At 44.8% G+C, this 18,661-nt stretch overlaps 1 protein-coding gene across 1 annotated transcript; it reads left to right on the top strand.

Moving 5' to 3' along the window:
- Positions 1–1,070: 1,070 nt before the first annotated feature.
- LOC138446000 (carbonic anhydrase 2) lies at positions 1,071–18,545 on the top strand. Its single transcript, XM_069600686.1, has 7 exons — positions 1,071–1,591; positions 2,759–2,956; positions 11,654–11,772; positions 12,726–12,818; positions 14,169–14,231; positions 16,369–16,524; positions 17,859–18,545. The coding sequence occupies exons 1-7, from the start codon at positions 1,558–1,560 to the stop codon at positions 17,976–17,978; spliced, it is 783 nt and encodes a 260-aa protein (XP_069456787.1). The 5' UTR covers positions 1,071–1,557; the 3' UTR covers positions 17,979–18,545.
- The last annotated feature ends 116 nt before the right edge of the window (positions 18,546–18,661 follow it).

Genomic DNA, 18,661 nt, shown 5'->3' with positions numbered 1-18,661 from the left:
CAGAGCTTCAGGCCCACAGTACTTTTAGATATCCATGAAAATGTTTTCTTTTAAAACCAGAAGAAAAAAATGAACATTTATATCAAAAAATGTTTAAAATACATAATATTAAAATATTAATCTTTATGTCAATGCAGCAACAAATTCATGTATGTGTATGTGTGCCCTTGTGTGTGTGTGTGTGTGTGTGTGTGTGTGTATGAAGAAGGGATCCATAAAGGCAAACTGCCTAAGGCCCAGAAAAGCCATAATGTTGCCTTGCCTCAAAAAATATCCTGTTAAATTTCTTTGAATTGATTCTTAGGTCTGCCAGATGCCAAGTTTCCTTTGGCAGCCCACTTCTGAGTTTTCACCTGCTTGCAAGTTCTCATCTTTTTTCCCAATTCCTGTTAGAAGAGTGATTCTTTAGAAGTCTTGATTGCTTTAAATCAGTATTTACTCGCCTAGGCAATCTTCCCCCTCTTCCCCCCAAGTTAATTTTTTAAAGAGAAGAAAGGAGGTAGGAAGAGATGTCAGGGTGTCCATATGATACCTGCGAACTGACAGTTCGCAAGGAAATGGCCCTCTCCCGTGCATTCGCCCAAAGGAAATCAGTCCTGAATGTTCATTGGAAGGACTGATGCTGAAGCTGAAGCTCCAATACTTTGGCCACCTCATGCGAAGAGCTGACTCATTGGAAAAGACCCTGATGCTGGGAAAGATTGAGGGCGGGAGAAGGGACGACAGAGGATGAGATGGTGGGATGGCATCACCGACTCAATGGACATGAGTTTGGGTAAACTCCGGGAGTTGGTGATGGACCGGGAGCCCTGGCGCGCTGCGGCCGAGGGGGTCGCAGAGAGTCGGACACGACCGAGGGACTGACGGGGAAGCACGCTGGCCTCGGTGCGGACTCTGTGCGGGGGACCGCCCTCCTCCTCGGTGCGCGCCCGGCCGCCCGGCAGGGGGCGCGCGGCGCCCGGCCCTCCGCGCCCCTCCAGGACCGCAGCCCCGTCCGCCCCAAGGTCACGCTCCCCGCCCGGCTAGCGGGCGCAGGGCCGGGACCCCGCGCGGCGAGCCCCCCGGGGCTGGGGCCGCGGCGCGCGCGGGGCCGATGGGGCGCGGCGGCAGGGCGCGGGGGCCGGGGGTGCGCTCACAAAGGGGGCGCGGGCGGAGAGGCGCCGGGCCCGAGCGGTCCGCGCCCCGCGGGGGCACGGGGCGCGCGCAGACGCTCCGCAGCCCAGTCCGCGCGGGGAGCGCGGAGCCTCGCGGCCGCCCCGCGCGCGCTCCGAGGGAAGCCGGGCGGCCCGAGCGGAGCCCCGGAACCTGGCGCAGCGCCCCGCCGGCAGGGCGCTCTCCCCGCCCCCGGAGCCTCGCCCGCCCGGCCCGCCCCGAGCGCGCGGAGCGCACCTCCGCCCGCGCCCTCCTCCCCGCTGCGCCCGGGGCCGCCCGGGGCCCCCACCCCGGGGCCGCCCCCACGCGCGAAGGTGGCGGGCGCCTATAAGAGCCGACGACGGCGCGGCCCGCGGACACACGGCGCGGACACCTGAGCAGCAGCCCCCGGACCCCGGCGCGACCATGTCCCATCACTGGGGATACGGCGAGCACAACGGTGAGTGCGGAGCCCCCGGGCGCGGGGCCCCAGGCCGCTGTGGAGGAAGCCCCGCGCCCCGCGCCGGGCCGGGGAGGGGGGCGCGCATCGCCGCGGGACCCGCGCGCGGCCCCTCTCGGGTCGATCACCACCCTGTCCGACCCAAGAGGACGCTAGGAAGGGGTGCAGCGAAACACTTTGAAATTAGCAGAGAAATTAGGAGACTCCCCCCTCCCACCGCCTTCATCCCCTCTCCCCTCGCATCCCCCGCCCCCCGCTTCATCCTCAGCACCACCTGTGGCTAAGATTCTCAGCATGAACTGTTCCCGGGCTGGTGGTTTGAGTGCTTTGCGCTGACTTCTGAGTTTTCCTGATTTCTTGACTTCTGAGGTCAGGAGGTCCCCAGAAACCCGGTTTTTCGGGGCCACAGGTCTGGGTTCCCCCAGGCCAGCGGACGTACGAGCAAGATGTGTCTGGGGCATCTCTGAGCGTCTTGCGGGGTCTGGGGCTTGTCAAGTCACGGAGATTCCGACGCTTCAAGGCGAGGGGGCTGGCGGGGCGGTGACTCAGTCCTTGCCTCTAGCAGAACTGAGGAAGGAGTCTCCCTCTTCGGGAGAGTCTTTAGGAAGCTTGCTCATTCAAATCCTAATCACAAACCCAGGGTCAGCTGCTCAGTTTCAGTAAAAGAAGCATAAAAATAGCTAACATGTATGTGACGCTCACTGCTTGTTCTAAAAGCGTTACATGGATTGATGTTCTCATACCAACCTTTATAAGCCAGATGCTATCGGTACCCCATAATACAGAGGGGAAAACTAAGGCACAGATCAAATGTTTTCCCAAGGTTGCTTGCTAAATCATTTTAGTGGTGTCCTACTTTTTGCGACCCCATGGACTGTAGCCCTCCAGGCTCCTCTGTCCATGGGATTCTCCAGGCAGGAATACTGGAGTGGGTGGCCGAGCCCTTTTCCAGGGGATCTTCCTGACCCAGGGATTGAACTGGCGTCTCTTGCGTCTGCCTGCATTGGCAGGCGGGTTCTTTACCACTAGCGCCACCTTGTATACAGCTCTGAAGTGCTATCGCCAGAATTGGAGCCAAGCAGGTCCAAGAATCATTGCCCTTTCCCCGGAGGTGGGGTGTGCCCTTCCCCACATTGTGGGGGTTCACACGTCTCTGCTCAATCCCAGGCCCTGAACACTGGCATAAGGACTTCCCCATTGCCAACGGAGAGCGCCAGTCACCCGTTGACATCGACACCAAGGCCGTCGTTCCCGATCCTGCTCTGAAGCCTCTGGCCCTTCTCTATGAGCAAGCAGCTTCGCGGAGAATGGTCAACAATGGTCACTCTTTCAACGTGGAGTTTGATGACTCGCAGGACAAAGCAGGTCAGTGTTTACAAAATAACTTGTATGTCAGTAGCCGCTCTTTTCCCAGCTTAACAGGCGCAGGACCCCCCCCCCCCCCCCCCCCCCCCCCCCCCCCCCCCCGCTTAATACTACTGATCGTCTTCGTTGGATTTCAGCCTCTGGGAAGCAGGCTAATGTCTTTGAAGTGGCAGGAGCTGTTTCTCCCTGTCCGCTTCCGGGTTTCTATGTAGGGCATTGAATAACTGTGCTATGCCTGAGAAAAGTCGAAAAAGGGCAGAGCCCCTTGGCAATAGAGATCAGCAATGAGGAGACTTGCAAAAGCTGGACTGTTTAGGATTGGTCTTCAAGGTAGCATGCAGAAGGGCGATGAGAACCTGCTCCTTCAAAATCCTGAAATTCTCAGAAACACTGTGTGTGTGAATATTTTCTCAGCCTTGGGCCAGGGTGATAAAGCTGGCTGTGTATCTCGGCGTCCACCCAGAAGTTCATTCCATAAATGAAGATGCTTTAGACTTGGTGGATATACCTTGCTGACAAAACCAGTTACTGTAGTTTATTTGTGGTAGTGCTGTTTACAGAACTCTCTTTGACTGCTGCTGCTTTTTATAATTTTTTTCTTGCTTAGAAGTAGGAGAACAATCCCCTTCAGACACAGTAGCAGCCTTTGCCCAGTGGTCAATTTCCTGGCCAGCGCCCTGTTTTCCCGAGTTTCCTCTGAAGGGCCCTGAGTGCACGGTGCTACAAACACGTTATGTGTGGTGGGGGTGTGGGCCTGGGGGTGTGTGGAGCATTGCGCAGAAGGAGAAGAGACAGATCCAACATTCAGTAATGCTGTCAAAATGTTCGCGTAATGGCCTACAGTGCGAGTATATAAATGTAATTAGAATCGTTATAGTCGAGTTGCCTTGCCTTTTTCTGTATCCGATGTATTCAGTACCGTTTTGAAAAAATTCTTCCTTCTTCCTCTCCTGGGAATGATAGTAACTTAACCTCTCTACGTTTTTGTTTTCTTAACTGTAAAATTGGAGTATCTGTTACAGCAGAAGGGTTAAATGGGACAGATATATAAAGCCCAGCGCCTGGCACCTAAGATTCCTCTGTAAATGGCCATTGCTGTTGTCGGCTCTTCACACCACTTGGCTGCCTTTTGTTACGCAAGTGCTGTCGCTGTTGCACCTCTGATGAAAACTTTTGTTTTGTTTTGTTTTTTTCATGGTAGCTAGTGAATAGGATTTATTAAAGAGAAAAAAAGTAAAGGTTTTCCTTTCAGTTCAGTCGCTCAGTCGTGTCCGACTCTTTGCGACCCCATGAGTCGCAGCACGCCAGGCCTCCCTGTCCATCACCAAATCCCAGAGTTCACTCAGACTCACGTCCATCGAGTCCGTGATGCCATCCAGCCATCTCATCCTCTGTCGTCCCCTTCTCCTCCTGCCCCCAATCCCTCCCAGCATCAGAGTCTTTTTCCAATGAGTCAACTCTTCACATGAGGTGGCCAAAGTACTGGAGTTTCAGCATTAGCATTATTCCTTCCAAAGAAACCCAGGGCTGATCTCCTTCAGAATGGACTGGTTTTTAAATTGCTTTAAAATTACTTCTTACCACTTGATGATATTTTAAAATCTTATAACACTTCCATATTTTTCCAAACATGCCAGTTATTATGCTAAACTGTGGACTGATTTTACATATGACATCATTACATAGTAATATGTTTTACCGTGAATATGTCCAGTTCTGATGGATTTCTACATGAGCAGTAACTGATGAGAGCTGGCTGCCTTTTTCTTACTACTCCTCCTGGTGAATAACACACATGTTACTAAAGCACCTGGCTGGGTTTGATTGTGAAACAGATGAAAACCAAGTGGTTACGACAGAGGCTCAAGTCCACGTCTTTAGAGACAGAGGCATTATTCACTTAGTTTTTATAAAAGAAAAGAAAAATCTCACTAGCACCACCGTTACGTAAGACAAGCCAGGCACCCGGAGGTCAGGATGGAGCCGTGGTCCCTCGCTCGCCTCCCCTGAGCCGGTGCTGGGGATGCCTCAAGTAGGAAGACAAGAGCAATAGGTGCTGACAGTCACTTTGGCGGGTGCAACAAGGTGTTCCAAGGAAACATGGAAAGCAGGTTTGGAGTTGGCCCGCACAAGTAAGAAAAGACTTTTCAGGGTGAATAAGGTTTGAGCCTGAAGGATGAGGCCTGAAGGATTTCAGCGTCTTGGAGGAGACTCCCAGCAAAAGGAAGCAGGAAACAAGGAGGGCCTGGGAGAGCCAGGCAGGAGGCACGCTGAAAGCAAGAGGATCGAGCGCTGGAGAGGCTTGTTCCCCTTTACAGGCGAGAGGATCCTTTGTGACTTTGCCTGATACCTCTTCAGCATTTGCAGGTGTTTTGATGAAACAAGGAAGCATTTTTCTCTAGAATATGAATATATTAAATGTTGATGTTAAGGGAAAACACAAAAATAAAACACAACCAAAGATAGCATGCAGAGAAACACCCTTTGAACTTTTTTTTTTTTTAAGATCCTAGACTCTCAAGTTGGAACACACGGTGGAGATACTCTAGGCAAACCCACTTAAAATAAACATGAAGAAACGGAATGCTCAAGAGTTTAGGTTACTTGCTAGTCGTCTCCTTCCTAGTTTGCTGGAATGAGACTAAATGGCAACCACTTAAAAAATGGAAACTGAATAAGAATCTTTAAATGACAGTCATAGGTAATGTCTAGTGTGTTCATCCCCATGCCATACTTTGAAAAACTGATATACTTTTCTGTTCTAAGTCTAAAAATTATGGTCATTCAGGTTTTTAAAATCTGCAGTCTATCATCTCTATTAGGAATTATTTTCACTGTGTTAATATTTTAAGATATCCTTTATTTTCTGTATTTAAATACTTCAATTGATTTACTCCCCTCCCCTGCAACCCAGTGAGGTATCAGTCTTCAGGAACTTTTCATAGGCTCAGATTTTCGGATAGATCCTAAATGCTCTTAAGAAGTGAAGTGAAGTCGCTCAGTCGTGTCCGACTCTTTGCGACCCCATGGACTGAAGCCTACCAGGCTCCGCCCTCCATGGGATTCTCCAGGCAAGAGTACTGGAGTGGGGTGCCATTTCCTTCTCCAAGGGATCTTCCTGACCCAGGGATCGAACCCAGGTCTCTCGCATTCCAGGCACACACTTTAACCTACCCACACTTACTTGGGTATAATGAACTGAACTGGTAGAATTTATTGTTATGTTTAAGCTTGCGAGAATTCTTTTTAAATATGGAGTTAATAGGCTTTAACTAGGAACTTGGGTTAAAGCTCTCCTCAACCTTCTAAGTGCCTTTAAAAAGAAACCACCTGAAATTAATGAAAAAATGTTAATCCTGTTAGGTTTTTAAAATTATTAAAAAATAACTCCCCCTGTTGAGATCTTTTATTACATTCTTTATCTGGGAGGAAAAGAATAGTAGTCAAATTATTAACTCCTGCTAACTTATTAACTTTTACTAATGAGTTTAAAACTCTCTTGCTGTATTGCAAAGTTAGAGGCAAATATTGAAAAACAGAGTTCGAATTCTTGGGCCAACCCATGAACAGTTGTGAGCAAAACCCTAAGCTTCTGTAAGATAAACTAAAGCATTCTAGACCCCATATTTAATTGTGTTCATGTCAAAGGGTTACTTAAAAAAAAAAAAAAAAGCTGTCAAATAATTGCCATAAACCTGAAACTAAAAACTGCTGTCCTCTCTGTCTTCATTGTGGTTATGTTAGTGAAAGTAACAGCGAAACATCTCACTACTGAAAAAGAAATGGAATATGGGCATCTTTCCCTCAGATTTGTCTCTACTGACACTTGCTTTTTTAACCTTAGTAGGTAGCCCTAGAATGGCTGACCACTGCCAAAACCCCAGAATAGATTAAGTTTCAGATTCTCCATAGAAATGATTATTCACCTGCTAGAAATGTGTTTTTTAGTAGACTATTTACTTCATTAATAGGAATCCCTTAAATTTTAATCTAAGGATTATTGGGAATAGTTTATTTATATTTTGAATTTAGGAGAGATTATTGACATTCAGCAAGGTCTGTAGTTGATTTGGATACATCTTATATCATGTGTATGCATGTTAGTGGCTCAGTCATGCCTGACTCTTTGTGGCCCCATGGATGGTAGCCCTCCAGGCTCCCCTGTGCATGAGATTCTCCAGGGAAGAATACAGGAATGGGTTGCCATTTCCTTCTCCAGGGGATCTTCCCAACCCAGGGATTGAACCTGTGTCTCCCGCATTGCAGGCAGATTCTTTACCAGCTGAGCCACCAGGGAAGCCCTCACATCTTATATTAAGTAATATTAAAGTGATCAAGAAGGAAAAAATGTTAATGTTACATTTATAGTTTTTAATTTGTATTAGTAGCTAATTTGTTTCAATATTACTAAAATGAATCTTTCACAAGTAACATAATTTATGTAAGTAACATATATGAGGACAGATGATAATATTACATTCAGTGCTTCTGTTATGTTTTATATATAGTGTGTATAACTAATGGAAGATCATGAAAGGTAAAATCTTCTCAGGCTCTTGATTCTGTGGTTTGGATTTAAATGAAGTTTGGAGGCATCTTGAACAGGACATTGGGTCTTGGAGTAGAAAACCCCATTCTTCTATCTCCATCGCTTGTGGAACACATTTCTGTGGTACAACAGATGATGGACTCTACACACACAAATGGCTGGATTTTTCCAGAGGGGAAAAAATGCCGTGAATAGCATTTGAAAAATAGCAATTTCTGCTATTCTTTAAAACTTTTTTTTTTTTAATTAGAAAAACGAGTTTTTAAAGTGGAGTAGTTTAGAAAATGGCATGGAGCAATCAAATTAAGTAAAAGGAAGTAGACCCAGAATACTGTGTAAGTTTCCTGTCTTGAATCTCATCTTTCCTATTTCTCAAGTAGAAAGATGCACGCTGCCTTTATGAGTGTGTGGTGTTGCTCAATCGTGTCTGTTCTTTGCAACCCCATAGACCGTATGGAGTTGGAAATGACATTCCGTCCCCTGGAGAAGGAGATGACAACCCACTCCAGCATTCTTGCCTGGTGAATCTCATGGACAGAGGAACCTGGCAGGCTACAGTTCATGGGGTCACAAAAAGTCAGACATGACTGAGTGACTAACATGCTAACACCTTTCCTAATTACAGTAGGGGCTTCCCAGGTGGTGCTCGTGGTAAAGAACCCACCTGCCAAGGCAGGAGACCCAAGAGACACCGGTTTGATCCCTGGGTTGGGAAGATCCCCTGGAGAAGGAAATGACCATCCACTCCAGTACTCTTGCCTGGAGAATCCCATCGGCAGGGGAGCCTGGTGGGCTACAGTCCACGGGGTTGCAAAGAGCTGGACATGATTGAGCGACCCAGTATACACTGTTTACAGTGGACTTCTCAGCTACATAGTAACATAGTCTCTTTTAACAGAAGCTTAAACAGATATCTGGTAATAGTAGGTTAGTCCTGAAAGTGTTTAATCATTGAACACTCAGGCATTTCTTTTTTTTTGTTTGTTTTAGTATTAGAAAGCCTTATATAATAAAAGCTCATGTTACTCTTGCCTAATTCTAAATCTTTATAAACTGTATAAACATGTATTTTTTAATGGTATATACAGTTATGAATTATATTTTCATCTTGGAAAAAGTCTATTTGGGGGGCATAAGGATAATTATTTCATTCTTTCTTTGTTATCAGATTTAATAAAAGCACTTTTACAGTAATTTTTTTAAAGTTTTAAGAGATGTGATTTTATCTGAATACATCCAAATTCATGTTTCTTAATAGATCAGTAATATAACACCATTTTTTAAAATTTATTTTTTTATTGAACTTTTTTCTTTTTTAATATAAATTTATTTATTTTAATTGGAGGCTAATTACTTTACACTATTGTATTGGTTTTGCCATCCATCGACATGAATCCGCCATGGGTGTACATGTGTTCCCCATCCTGAACCCCCTCCCACATCCCTCCCCATCCCATCCCCCTGGGTCATCCCAGTGCACCAGCCCTGAGCATCCTGTATCATGCATTGAACCTGGACTGGCGATTCATTTCTTATGTGATATTATACATGTTTCAATGCCATTCTCCCAAATCATCCCACCCTTGCCCTCTCCCCCAGAGTCCAAAAGACTGTTCTATACATCTGTGTCTCTTTTGCTATCTCGCATACAGGGCTATGATTGCCATCTTTCTAAATTCCATATATATTGTTAGTATACTGTATTGGTGCTTTTCTTTCTGGCTTATTTCACTCAGTATAATTGGCTCCAGTTTCATCCACCTCATTAGAACTGATTCAAATGTATTCTTTTTAATGGCTGAGGAATACTCCATTGTGTATATGTACCACAGCTTCCTTCTCCATTATCTGTTGATAGACATCTAGGTTGTTTCCATGTCCTGGATATTATAAACAGTGCTGTGATGAACATTGGGGTACATGTGTCTCTTTCAAATCTGGTTTCCTCAGTGTGTATGCCCAGCCGTGGGATTGCTGGGTCATAAGGCAGTACTATTTCCAGTTTTTTAAGGAATCTCCACACTGTTCTCCATAGTGGCTGTACTAGTTTGCATTCCTATCAACAGTGTAAGAGAGTTCCTTTTCCTCCACACCCTCTCCAGCAAGTATTGTTTGTAGACTTTTGGATCACTGCCATTCTGACTGGTGTGAGATGGTACCTGATTGTGGTTTTGATTTGCATTTCTCTGATATTGAGTGATGTTGAGCATCTTTTCTTGTGTTTGTTAGCCATCTGTATGTCTTCTTTGGAGAAATGTCTATTTAGTTCTTTGGCCCATTTTTTTACTGGGTTGTTTATTTTTCTAGAATTGAGCTGCAGGAGTTGCTTGTATATTTCTGAGATTAATTCTTTGTCAGTTGCTTCATTTGCTATTATTTTCTCCCATTCTGAAAGCTGTCTTTTCACCTTGCTTATAGTTTCCTTTGTTGTGCAGAAGCTTTTAATTTTAATTAGGTCCCATTTGTTTATTTTTGCTTTTATTTCCAATATTTTGGGAGGTGGGTCATAGAAGATCCTGCTGTGATTTATGTCGGAGAGTGTTTTGCCTATGTTCTCCTCTAGGAGTTTTATAGTTTCTGGTCTTACTTTTAGATCTTTAATCTGTTTTGAGTTTATTTTTGTGTATAGTTATAACACCATTTTAACTTGTTCTCTCTTTTTTTAAAACAAATTCTTTCTTCTTCCTGGCCTATTGTAAGGCAGAGCTGTCAGCCAGAGGTTGTATCAGGAGCCACAGAAGGGTCCAGCCGCCTAGATATCTGCCAGCCAGCTCTATCTTTTCTTTGAAGAGTTGAACGTGTGCTGCTACCAGTTAAGCATATTTAGGTGAAGTTGTCCAAACAAACTTTATCATCAAGACCTTGTCCTTTGGTTTTCAGCCAAAGCTGAAGCTATCTTGGACTCATTACTCTGCAGAATTATAAGCCCAAACTAATAAAATTCATTTACGGCAAAAGGGGTTCTATTCCCAGTTCTAGAGAAATAAAACTGAAGTAGTAGAACTACCCTAATTTTAAAAGCTTTTAAATACGTCACTTTGTTGTTCAGTTGCTAAATCGTGTCCGACTGTTTATGACCCCACGGACTGCAGCACGCCAGGCTTCCCTGTCCTTTGCCATCTCCCAGAGTTTGCTCAAATTCATGTCCATTGAGTCAGTGATAATATCTAACCATCTCATCCTCTGCTGCCCTCTACTTTTGCCCTCAATCTTTCCCAGCATCAAGGTCTTTTCCAGTGAGTCAGCTCTTCGCATCAGGTGGCCAAAGTATTGGAGTTTCAGCTTCAGCATCAGTCCTTCCAATGAATATTCAGGGTTGATTTCCTTTAGCACTGACTTATTTTATCTTACAATCCAAGGGACTCTCAAGAGTCTTCTCCAACACCACAGTTCAAAAGCATCAATTCTTCGGTGCTCAGCTTTCTTTACAGTCCAACTCTCACATCCATACCTGACCACTGCGAAAACCATAGCCTTGACTAGACAGACCTTTGTTGGCATGCTTATTGTTTGACAGATTCTAGTGAGAAATGACATCAGAGGTTGGCAAAGCCGGCTGAAGGTCGCTCTCTGGGCCGAGGCAGAGCAGAGGTTCCTGAGTTTGCAGGTGTGCGATGGCCCAGCGTTGGAAGGCGGCTGCCAGCGCCTCCTCACTGATTCACAGAGGAATTCGTAGTCCCCTGAAAATCTCCTCTCTCTGAAACCTGAACCTCTGACTCCCGAACAAACCTGGAAGGAAAGTGTCCTGTGCTCAGAAAACAGATGGGAAAAGCATCCATCCTTCCAGTCGGTACAAGTAAAGGAAAGAAAAAGGAACCAACAGTTGCCATGATTTCATCAGCTCTGCAAACTAAGCCCGAGTCTAGATTTAATTTTCACAGAGTGAAAATGTTGCCTCAGGCATAAATTTCGTACTATAAAAGAAGATTGAAGACTGTGACATTCAGTACTGTGTGTGTCCCACATGCATATGGATGAGTTTGTGTGTGTATAAGTGTGTGTGTGCCACCAGGCTCCTCTGTCCACGGGATCGTCCGAGCAAAAACACCGCGTCTCTTATGTCTCCTGCATTGGCAGTTGGGTTCTTTACCACTAGTGCCATGTGGCAAGCCCACATAAATATTATATGTATTTTTTTTTCATTTTAGTACTGAAAGACGGACCTCTTACTGGCACTTACAGATTGGTTCAATTCCACTTTCACTGGGGTTCATCTGATGACCAAGGTTCTGAGCATACTGTGGATAGGAAGAAATATGCTGCAGAGGTAAGAAACACTTTTTTTTCCTTCCAAAAGCTTAATTTGTAAATTTTAGTTCAGTTCAGTTCAGTCACTCAGTCATGTCCGACTCTGCGACCCCGTGAATCACAGCATGACAGGCCTCCCTGTCCATCACCAACTCCCGGAGTTCACTCAGACTCGCGTCCATTGAGTCCGTGATGCCATCCAGCCATCTCATCCTCGGTCGTCCCCTTCTCCTCCTGCCCCCAATCCCTCCCAGCATCAGAGTCTTTTCCAATGAGTCAACTCTTCGCATGAGGTGGCCAAAGTTCTGGAGTTTGAGCTTTAGCATCATTCCTTCCAAAGAAATCCCAGGCCTGATCTCCTTCAGAATGGACTGGTTGGATCTCCTTGCAGTCCAAGGGACTCTCAAGAGTCTTCTCCAACACCACAGTTCAAAAGCATCAATTCTTCAGCGCTCAGCCTTCTTCACAGTCCAACTCTCACATCCATACATGACCACTGGAAAAACCATGGCCTTGACTAGACAGACCTTAGTCGGCAAAGTAATGTCTCTGCTTTTGAATATGCTATCTAGGTTGGTCATAACTTAAATTTAGCTCAAACCATTTTCTTTACAAAGGCTCTTTATATTTGCTTCTTATAACCTTTATTTGTGATATTACTGTTAATGCCCCAAAGCTTTCTCTAAGACGTCCTAAGAACAACATTTGCGTAAAAATGAATTCAACTTGGAGGATCGTGTTTTAATGTAAAATCTAGAAATAAATGTTCCTCAAAGGTATGCAACGCTTTGTCTTAGAGTTGTTGAAGGAATCACTTGCTATTATGCCAAGTTGTGGACAATTAGAATTAAAATTCAAGTTTAGATTTATAATTCTCCACGTTTTCACTTTCTTTCGTGAGCTCTAGCTGTGAAGATGACTGTGTAGGCTCTTACCACGTTTAATCGTTTGCTGTCTGTGCTTTTGCTTCAGCTACACCTGGTTCACTGGAACACCAAGTACGGGGACTTTGGAACAGCAGCGCAACAGCCTGATGGACTGGCTGTTGTGGGTGTTTTTCTGAAGGTTAGTTGATAGCCCAATTCTTTCCCCAACCCCCTCACCTGTTTCCAAAACAGGTGAACTGGACAGAACATGCATGACAAATAGGACTTTCTGCAAAAAGCCTAGGAAATGCCTTTGGCTCTGAAGTATTTAGGGGGTTATTTTCCTACGTATCTGCTAACCGCAGTGGAGATAGAGACAAAAAGACAATTCCAGAGGTATTTCTTAGGTAGTATTTGGATGTAAATGTGAAGGATGTTTACACATGAAATAAGAAATGAGAAAAAGCAATACTTGGGATAAATGCTAGTACTTTTTTTTTTTTTTTCTTATTCAGCCTTAAGCTAGGTAGTACTATTCCGTGATAGAGGATGCTAAATTAAGACCAGGTTTTGGAGGAGTGAAGGACAGTGGCTCCACGTTGCAGAATCCAGGTAGCGTGAGTGGGACACACCGACTGAGCTGCCCCCTGGATAGTTATGAACCCAGTGGAGAAAGGGCTGGGCTACAGATTCGTGGTCCTGGAAATCCTGTGTCAAGGTGCCAGCCACACACACAAGTGACGAGTGAAGTGGAAGTGGCTCAGTCGTGTCCAACTCTCTGTGACCCCATTGACTACAGTCCCTGGGATTCTCCAGGCCAGAATACTGGAGTGGGTATCCTTTCCCTTCTATGGGGGATCTTCCCAACCCAGGGATCGAACCCAGGTCTCCCGCTTTGCTGGCAGATTCTTTACCAGCAGATTCTTTATCAGCCGCCAGAGAAACCCAAGAATACTGGAATGGGTAGCCTATCCCTTCTCCAGAGGAACGTCTCGACCCGGGAATCACACCGGGGTCTCCTGCATTGCAGGCAGATTCTTTACCAGCTGAGCTATTATGAGCGTCTATGAGATCATGCAAGGAAACCCTGACGAGAGGGGGTAACACTACTCAGCAAGCAACCCTGAGAAACTGCAGACTGGGAGGAAAGACCCTGATTAAATGATCAATGGGGAATACAGGAGTCAAGGGAGATTTGGGAGGCTGGAGGACAGAAGGAAAGGTCGAAAGAAGGGGGATTTTGCAAAGGAGGGAAGACAGTAGCGCAAAATTCTGCATGAAGCTTAACTCGAGCGTTTGAACAGTGCTGTTGGCTTTGGCAGTTGGAGGTCACTGGTGACATCTGAAAGGGTAATTTCAGGTGAGCCGCAGGGCCAGAAGCAGGTTGTCAGTGAAAATAGGGGAATCAGACTAACACTGATGGGTGGCATGTAGCTAGTGGTGGGTTTTGCTTCACCATTTGGAGAAATTATACCTTAGAGCTGCCCTAATCAAAGAACGGTGTGGCGCCAACTGTACATGCTGTCTTGTCCTTTGTGTCTTTCTGTAGGTTGGTGATGCTAACCCAGCTCTCCAGAAAGTCCTTGACGTGCTGGATTCTATTAAAACAAAGGTACAGTTCAATTTTTTTGACACCTGCATAGGGTACCTATCTTCCATACCAAACTTATTTTTTAAAATATCTTTTGCTCAAGCTGAGTAGTCTCGGTTTGATGGGTGGTGCTTAGATGAGCCCTTAATAAAGGTAACATGTTGCTCATATGTTTATGTAACTTAATCTTTATCCCAAAGTTGATCCTAATGCTTGTATAATTTTCTGACTTGTATTTATTTAATCTTGCTTCATTTGAACATCCATATGTAAGAGTCAGAGAAAACCATGATTGCAAGGAGGCTGGACCACCTGATCCAGTTATTGACTCTTCATAGGGCAGATATTTCTTGAGTACTTACTATATGCTGGTCACTTTGTTAGTCTAGGAAATGCAATGGAGAACACGATGAGTAAGGTCCTGCTTTGTGACCTCTTTGAATTCGTGTTTACATCTACTGCACAGCATAGCTGTGCTGAGGTCATGGGGCATCTGCTTATAAATACTGCTTTCAGCAGCAGCAACCTGGCTTTATCAAAGCAGCATCTATCTTCTGAAGGCTTGCCTGTTACCCTGAGCTTGACTCCCTTGATGGTATAGAATAAACCTGATCCTACAACACTAGTTCAGAAGGATATAGGCACCACCACCGCCACCACCATGTTCACTGTGGCTTTATTCACAATAGCCAAGACAGAAAGAGCCTAAGTATCCAGTAACAAGTGCATGGAGAAAGAAGACGTGGGTAGATAGAGATAGATGGGGCTCCCCAAGGGGCTCAGTGGGTGCAGAATCCGCCTGCCAAAGCAGGAGGCGTGGGTTTGATCCCTGAGTTGGGACGATCCCCTGGAGGAAGGCATGGCAACCCACTCCAGTATTCTTGCCTGGAGAATCAGTCCCATGGACAGAGGAGCCTGGTGGGCTACAGACCATGGGCTTGTAAAAGAGTCAGACAGGATTGAAGTGACTAAGCTCAAGATATAGAGAGATAAAATGGACTCAGCTGTACAGGAGAATGAAATCATGCCATTTGTGACGACATGGATGGGCCTTGAGAGTATTAGGGTAAGTGAGATAAGTCGGATAAAGAAAAACAAATCCCAGATGAACTAGTGGAATCTAAACAAGTAAGCAAAGAAAACAAACACAAAACCAGCTCACAAATACAGGGAATCGATGGTGGTTGCCAGAAGTGGCAGCGGGGAGGCCAAAAATGGATGAAAGGGGTCCAAAGGTACAAATTGCCAATTATAAAATAAAGATGTTTGGGGATTGACTTATAAGTAAATCAAAATCAATGCTATAGTGACTGTAGTTAATAACATTATATTGCCACTTTGAAAGTTGCTAAGAGTAGATTTTAAAGTTCTTATCACAAGAAAAGGAAATTCTGTAACTGTTTATGTTGAGAGATGTTCACTAGACTATTATGATCATTCGATAATATATTCAAATATTGAATCATTACATTGTATTCCTGAAACTGACATATGTCAACTACATCTCCAAAAAACCAACTAAACCATCCTTCGCTTGAGCCCATTTTCTCGAAGCCTCTCACCTACGCCCAAGCTCATTATCTCTGTCCCCTTTAACTAGTCTTACCTGATAACTGTCTCTCTGCAGCGACCTGTCACTCTTCGGACAACTCTTTGCTGTTGCTGCTGTTTCTCTAAAGTGCAGTGTCCAGAGCTAATTGCAGCTTTTCAGTTCTGGTCGAACCACGAAACAGTACAACAGGACAATTACCTCCTCATCGAGGATACCGTCTACATATTCTGTTCCTACATCCTAAAATCGCAGCATTTTGGTGGCAGCAATTTCACTTTAAATACCGGCTAAGATTAGTTAATGACTTAATGAAAAAGATAAGGGATTGTTTGAGAGGACAGATGAGCAAATGGACAGGGGAAATTGATAGGTTCTCTTGCTTATATCTGCTAATCTAAGTTTCCCTGTCGAATGTCTTCTGTTAATTTCTTTTATTCTGTTTTCTGGTGAATATGGAACGTCTCTTTTTTTTAAAAAAAAAAAAAAAAAAGGAAGATGTTTGACTCTCAAAGTTGAATGTTTCTGTTTCCCCTTCTCCTGCGTCCCCCCCCCCCCCACTCTGATCACGTGATGTTGCTTAACCTGTGTCTTTTCCTTGTGTTCCAGGGTAAGAGTGCTGACTTCCCTAACTTCAATCCTAGCAGCCTCCTTCCTAAAGCCTTGGACTACTGGACCTACCCCGGCTCACTGACCACCCCTCCTCTCCTCGAAAGTGTGACCTGGGTCGTGCTCAAAGAACCCGTCTCCGTTAGCAGTCAGCAGGTCCGTTTGCTCAAGTCAGGGGGAGCGCTTAGTCCAGGCGGAAGGGCTGGACCTTTGGAAGCAGACAGACCTGGGCTTCCATCCTCCTGCTGCTCCTGGCACCAGCAATAGTGCTTACAGATGTAGCTAGCACCCAGCAAGAACTTGCTATTGCTAACCGTAACCTTAGGCAATTGCTTCTTTTTACTCTGAAGTTGGATAACATAGAAGATTACCTGAGAAAGGTGTCTGTCACCCAGTGCATGCATTTTTTTTTTTTTTTTTGTACATTAGGAGGAATCTGAAGCCTGGAACAAAGAGATTTTATATTCAAGGGTGCATAGCTATGGGTGATAATTTCCTGCCGATGGCTCACTCACCTAAGAGCTTACTGTGGTTTATTTATATCAGAATACATCCTGAATGCAAACAGAGTTGAGGGTCATCCCTTGGATAAAAAGCATCTATTAAAAGTCCCTCCAAGTTGCGTTAGCAGCTTAGACCAGACATATATTTCCTATAGAGCGTAGTTTGTGCTGTTCAGCGCGCTGCAATGGTTGTGTGTGTTAACAATAGTTGACTGGCACGGAAATTGACTTCCTCAGAGGTGACCAAGGGAATTTTGTTTGGCAAAGAGGTCAGATTCAAGGCTACTGATTCTCTGGCAGCTGCCTTACTTCCCAAACCACCATTCTTCGTTTAGATAAAGTCATGCTTAGTGAAAGGGAAGTGACACTTTGAGAAACAGCCTCAGAGGAGGAGGGAGCTGGGGGAGGGCTGCCTGGGTCACGTCGCTCTGCTGGGAACTCACACGAGCTTAAAAGGAAATCAGAACTACCCAGTGATAAGGACTGGAAATCCCAGCGTGGGCAGATTTAATCCTGTGTGTCTGTAAATTGAAGCAGAGACGTCAGGCATCATTCCACCCCGGAGCCTGCAAACCCGGGGTCACTTTGTCTAATTGTACCTATGCTGATGTTTATCTTCCCTGGGGCAGAAAACAAAACCTTAATTTGGATCTAGAATTGTTATTATTACTTTACATCTCCGAAATATTTTATAGACTTTTGATGTTTGATTATGTAATTAAAAGAGGAAAAAAGAAGCTCATTGTAAATTTCCTTCACATCACAGCAAGATGTTGTATTTATTCTGTAGAAATTAATTTGTTGTATAAAAGTATATATATGTAGTCTATATGTCATTATATCTCTGTTGAGAATCAAATTAAATTTTGAACATTGCCATCTGAGACTGTGAATGCTGTATTTCAGGATTTAACACAAGCATGATAATTGAATGCTCTAGTGAAACTTGTATTTTTGATGCTTTTTATCTTTAATTTTGTCTTTTAGATGTTGAAATTCCGCAGTCTTAACTTCAACGCAGAGGGTGAGCCTGAACTCCTGATGTTGGCCAACTGGCGTCCGGCTCAGCCGCTGAAAAACAGACAAGTCAGAGTTTTCCCCAAATAAGGCGGCCCCGGGGCGGCATCAGGGGGAGAGCCTTTGGGCCTCCCTTTAGCTTAGCACAAGCCCACCTTGGTGAACTGGGCCCTCGCTGCTTTGCATCTGGCTTTCTAGACCCTTCATCTCTCACCTGACGTGCTTACTACTAAAATGTGAAAACCTAGGCCAATTGTCATGATTGACAGATTTGCTGTGACTGGTGCTTTGCTTATGATAGTAGCCTTTATGGGACAGAGAATATAAGAACCTAGATTTTGCTCACAGAATGTAGGGTAATGAGCACTCACGATGGTTCAGTAAAATGCTATTTTTAAAATATAGGAAGGTAGGCTGATTGAGTGCAGATCTATATATGGGGGTAAACTGAACTGTGTAGTATGAATCAGGTAAAATGGTGATGGACAGGGAGGCCTGGCATGCTGTGATTCATGGGGTCGCAAAGAGTCGGACACATGACTGAGCGACTGACCTGAACTGAGCTGAACTGAAAATAGTCTTGATCCTATGTAATGTAAATCAGATAAATGTTTGTGATTCCAAGATGGTATAATAAAGAAAAACTTTAAATTCGTATATATTTGTAGCAATGGTATTTTAATTATGCTGTGATTTAGTGATTTTTGAACTATAGAGATGTAAATGAATTATCTATAAAAATTGTTATAGTTGTGATACAGAGTATATTTCCA

The sequence above is a fragment of the Ovis canadensis genome, chromosome 9 (genome assembly GCF_042477335.2).
Source record: "Ovis canadensis isolate MfBH-ARS-UI-01 breed Bighorn chromosome 9, ARS-UI_OviCan_v2, whole genome shotgun sequence".
Taxonomy (NCBI): domain Eukaryota; kingdom Metazoa; phylum Chordata; class Mammalia; order Artiodactyla; family Bovidae; genus Ovis; species Ovis canadensis.
The sequence above is the reverse complement of the archived record's forward strand: the minus strand, read 5'-3'. Positions and strand labels throughout refer to the sequence as shown.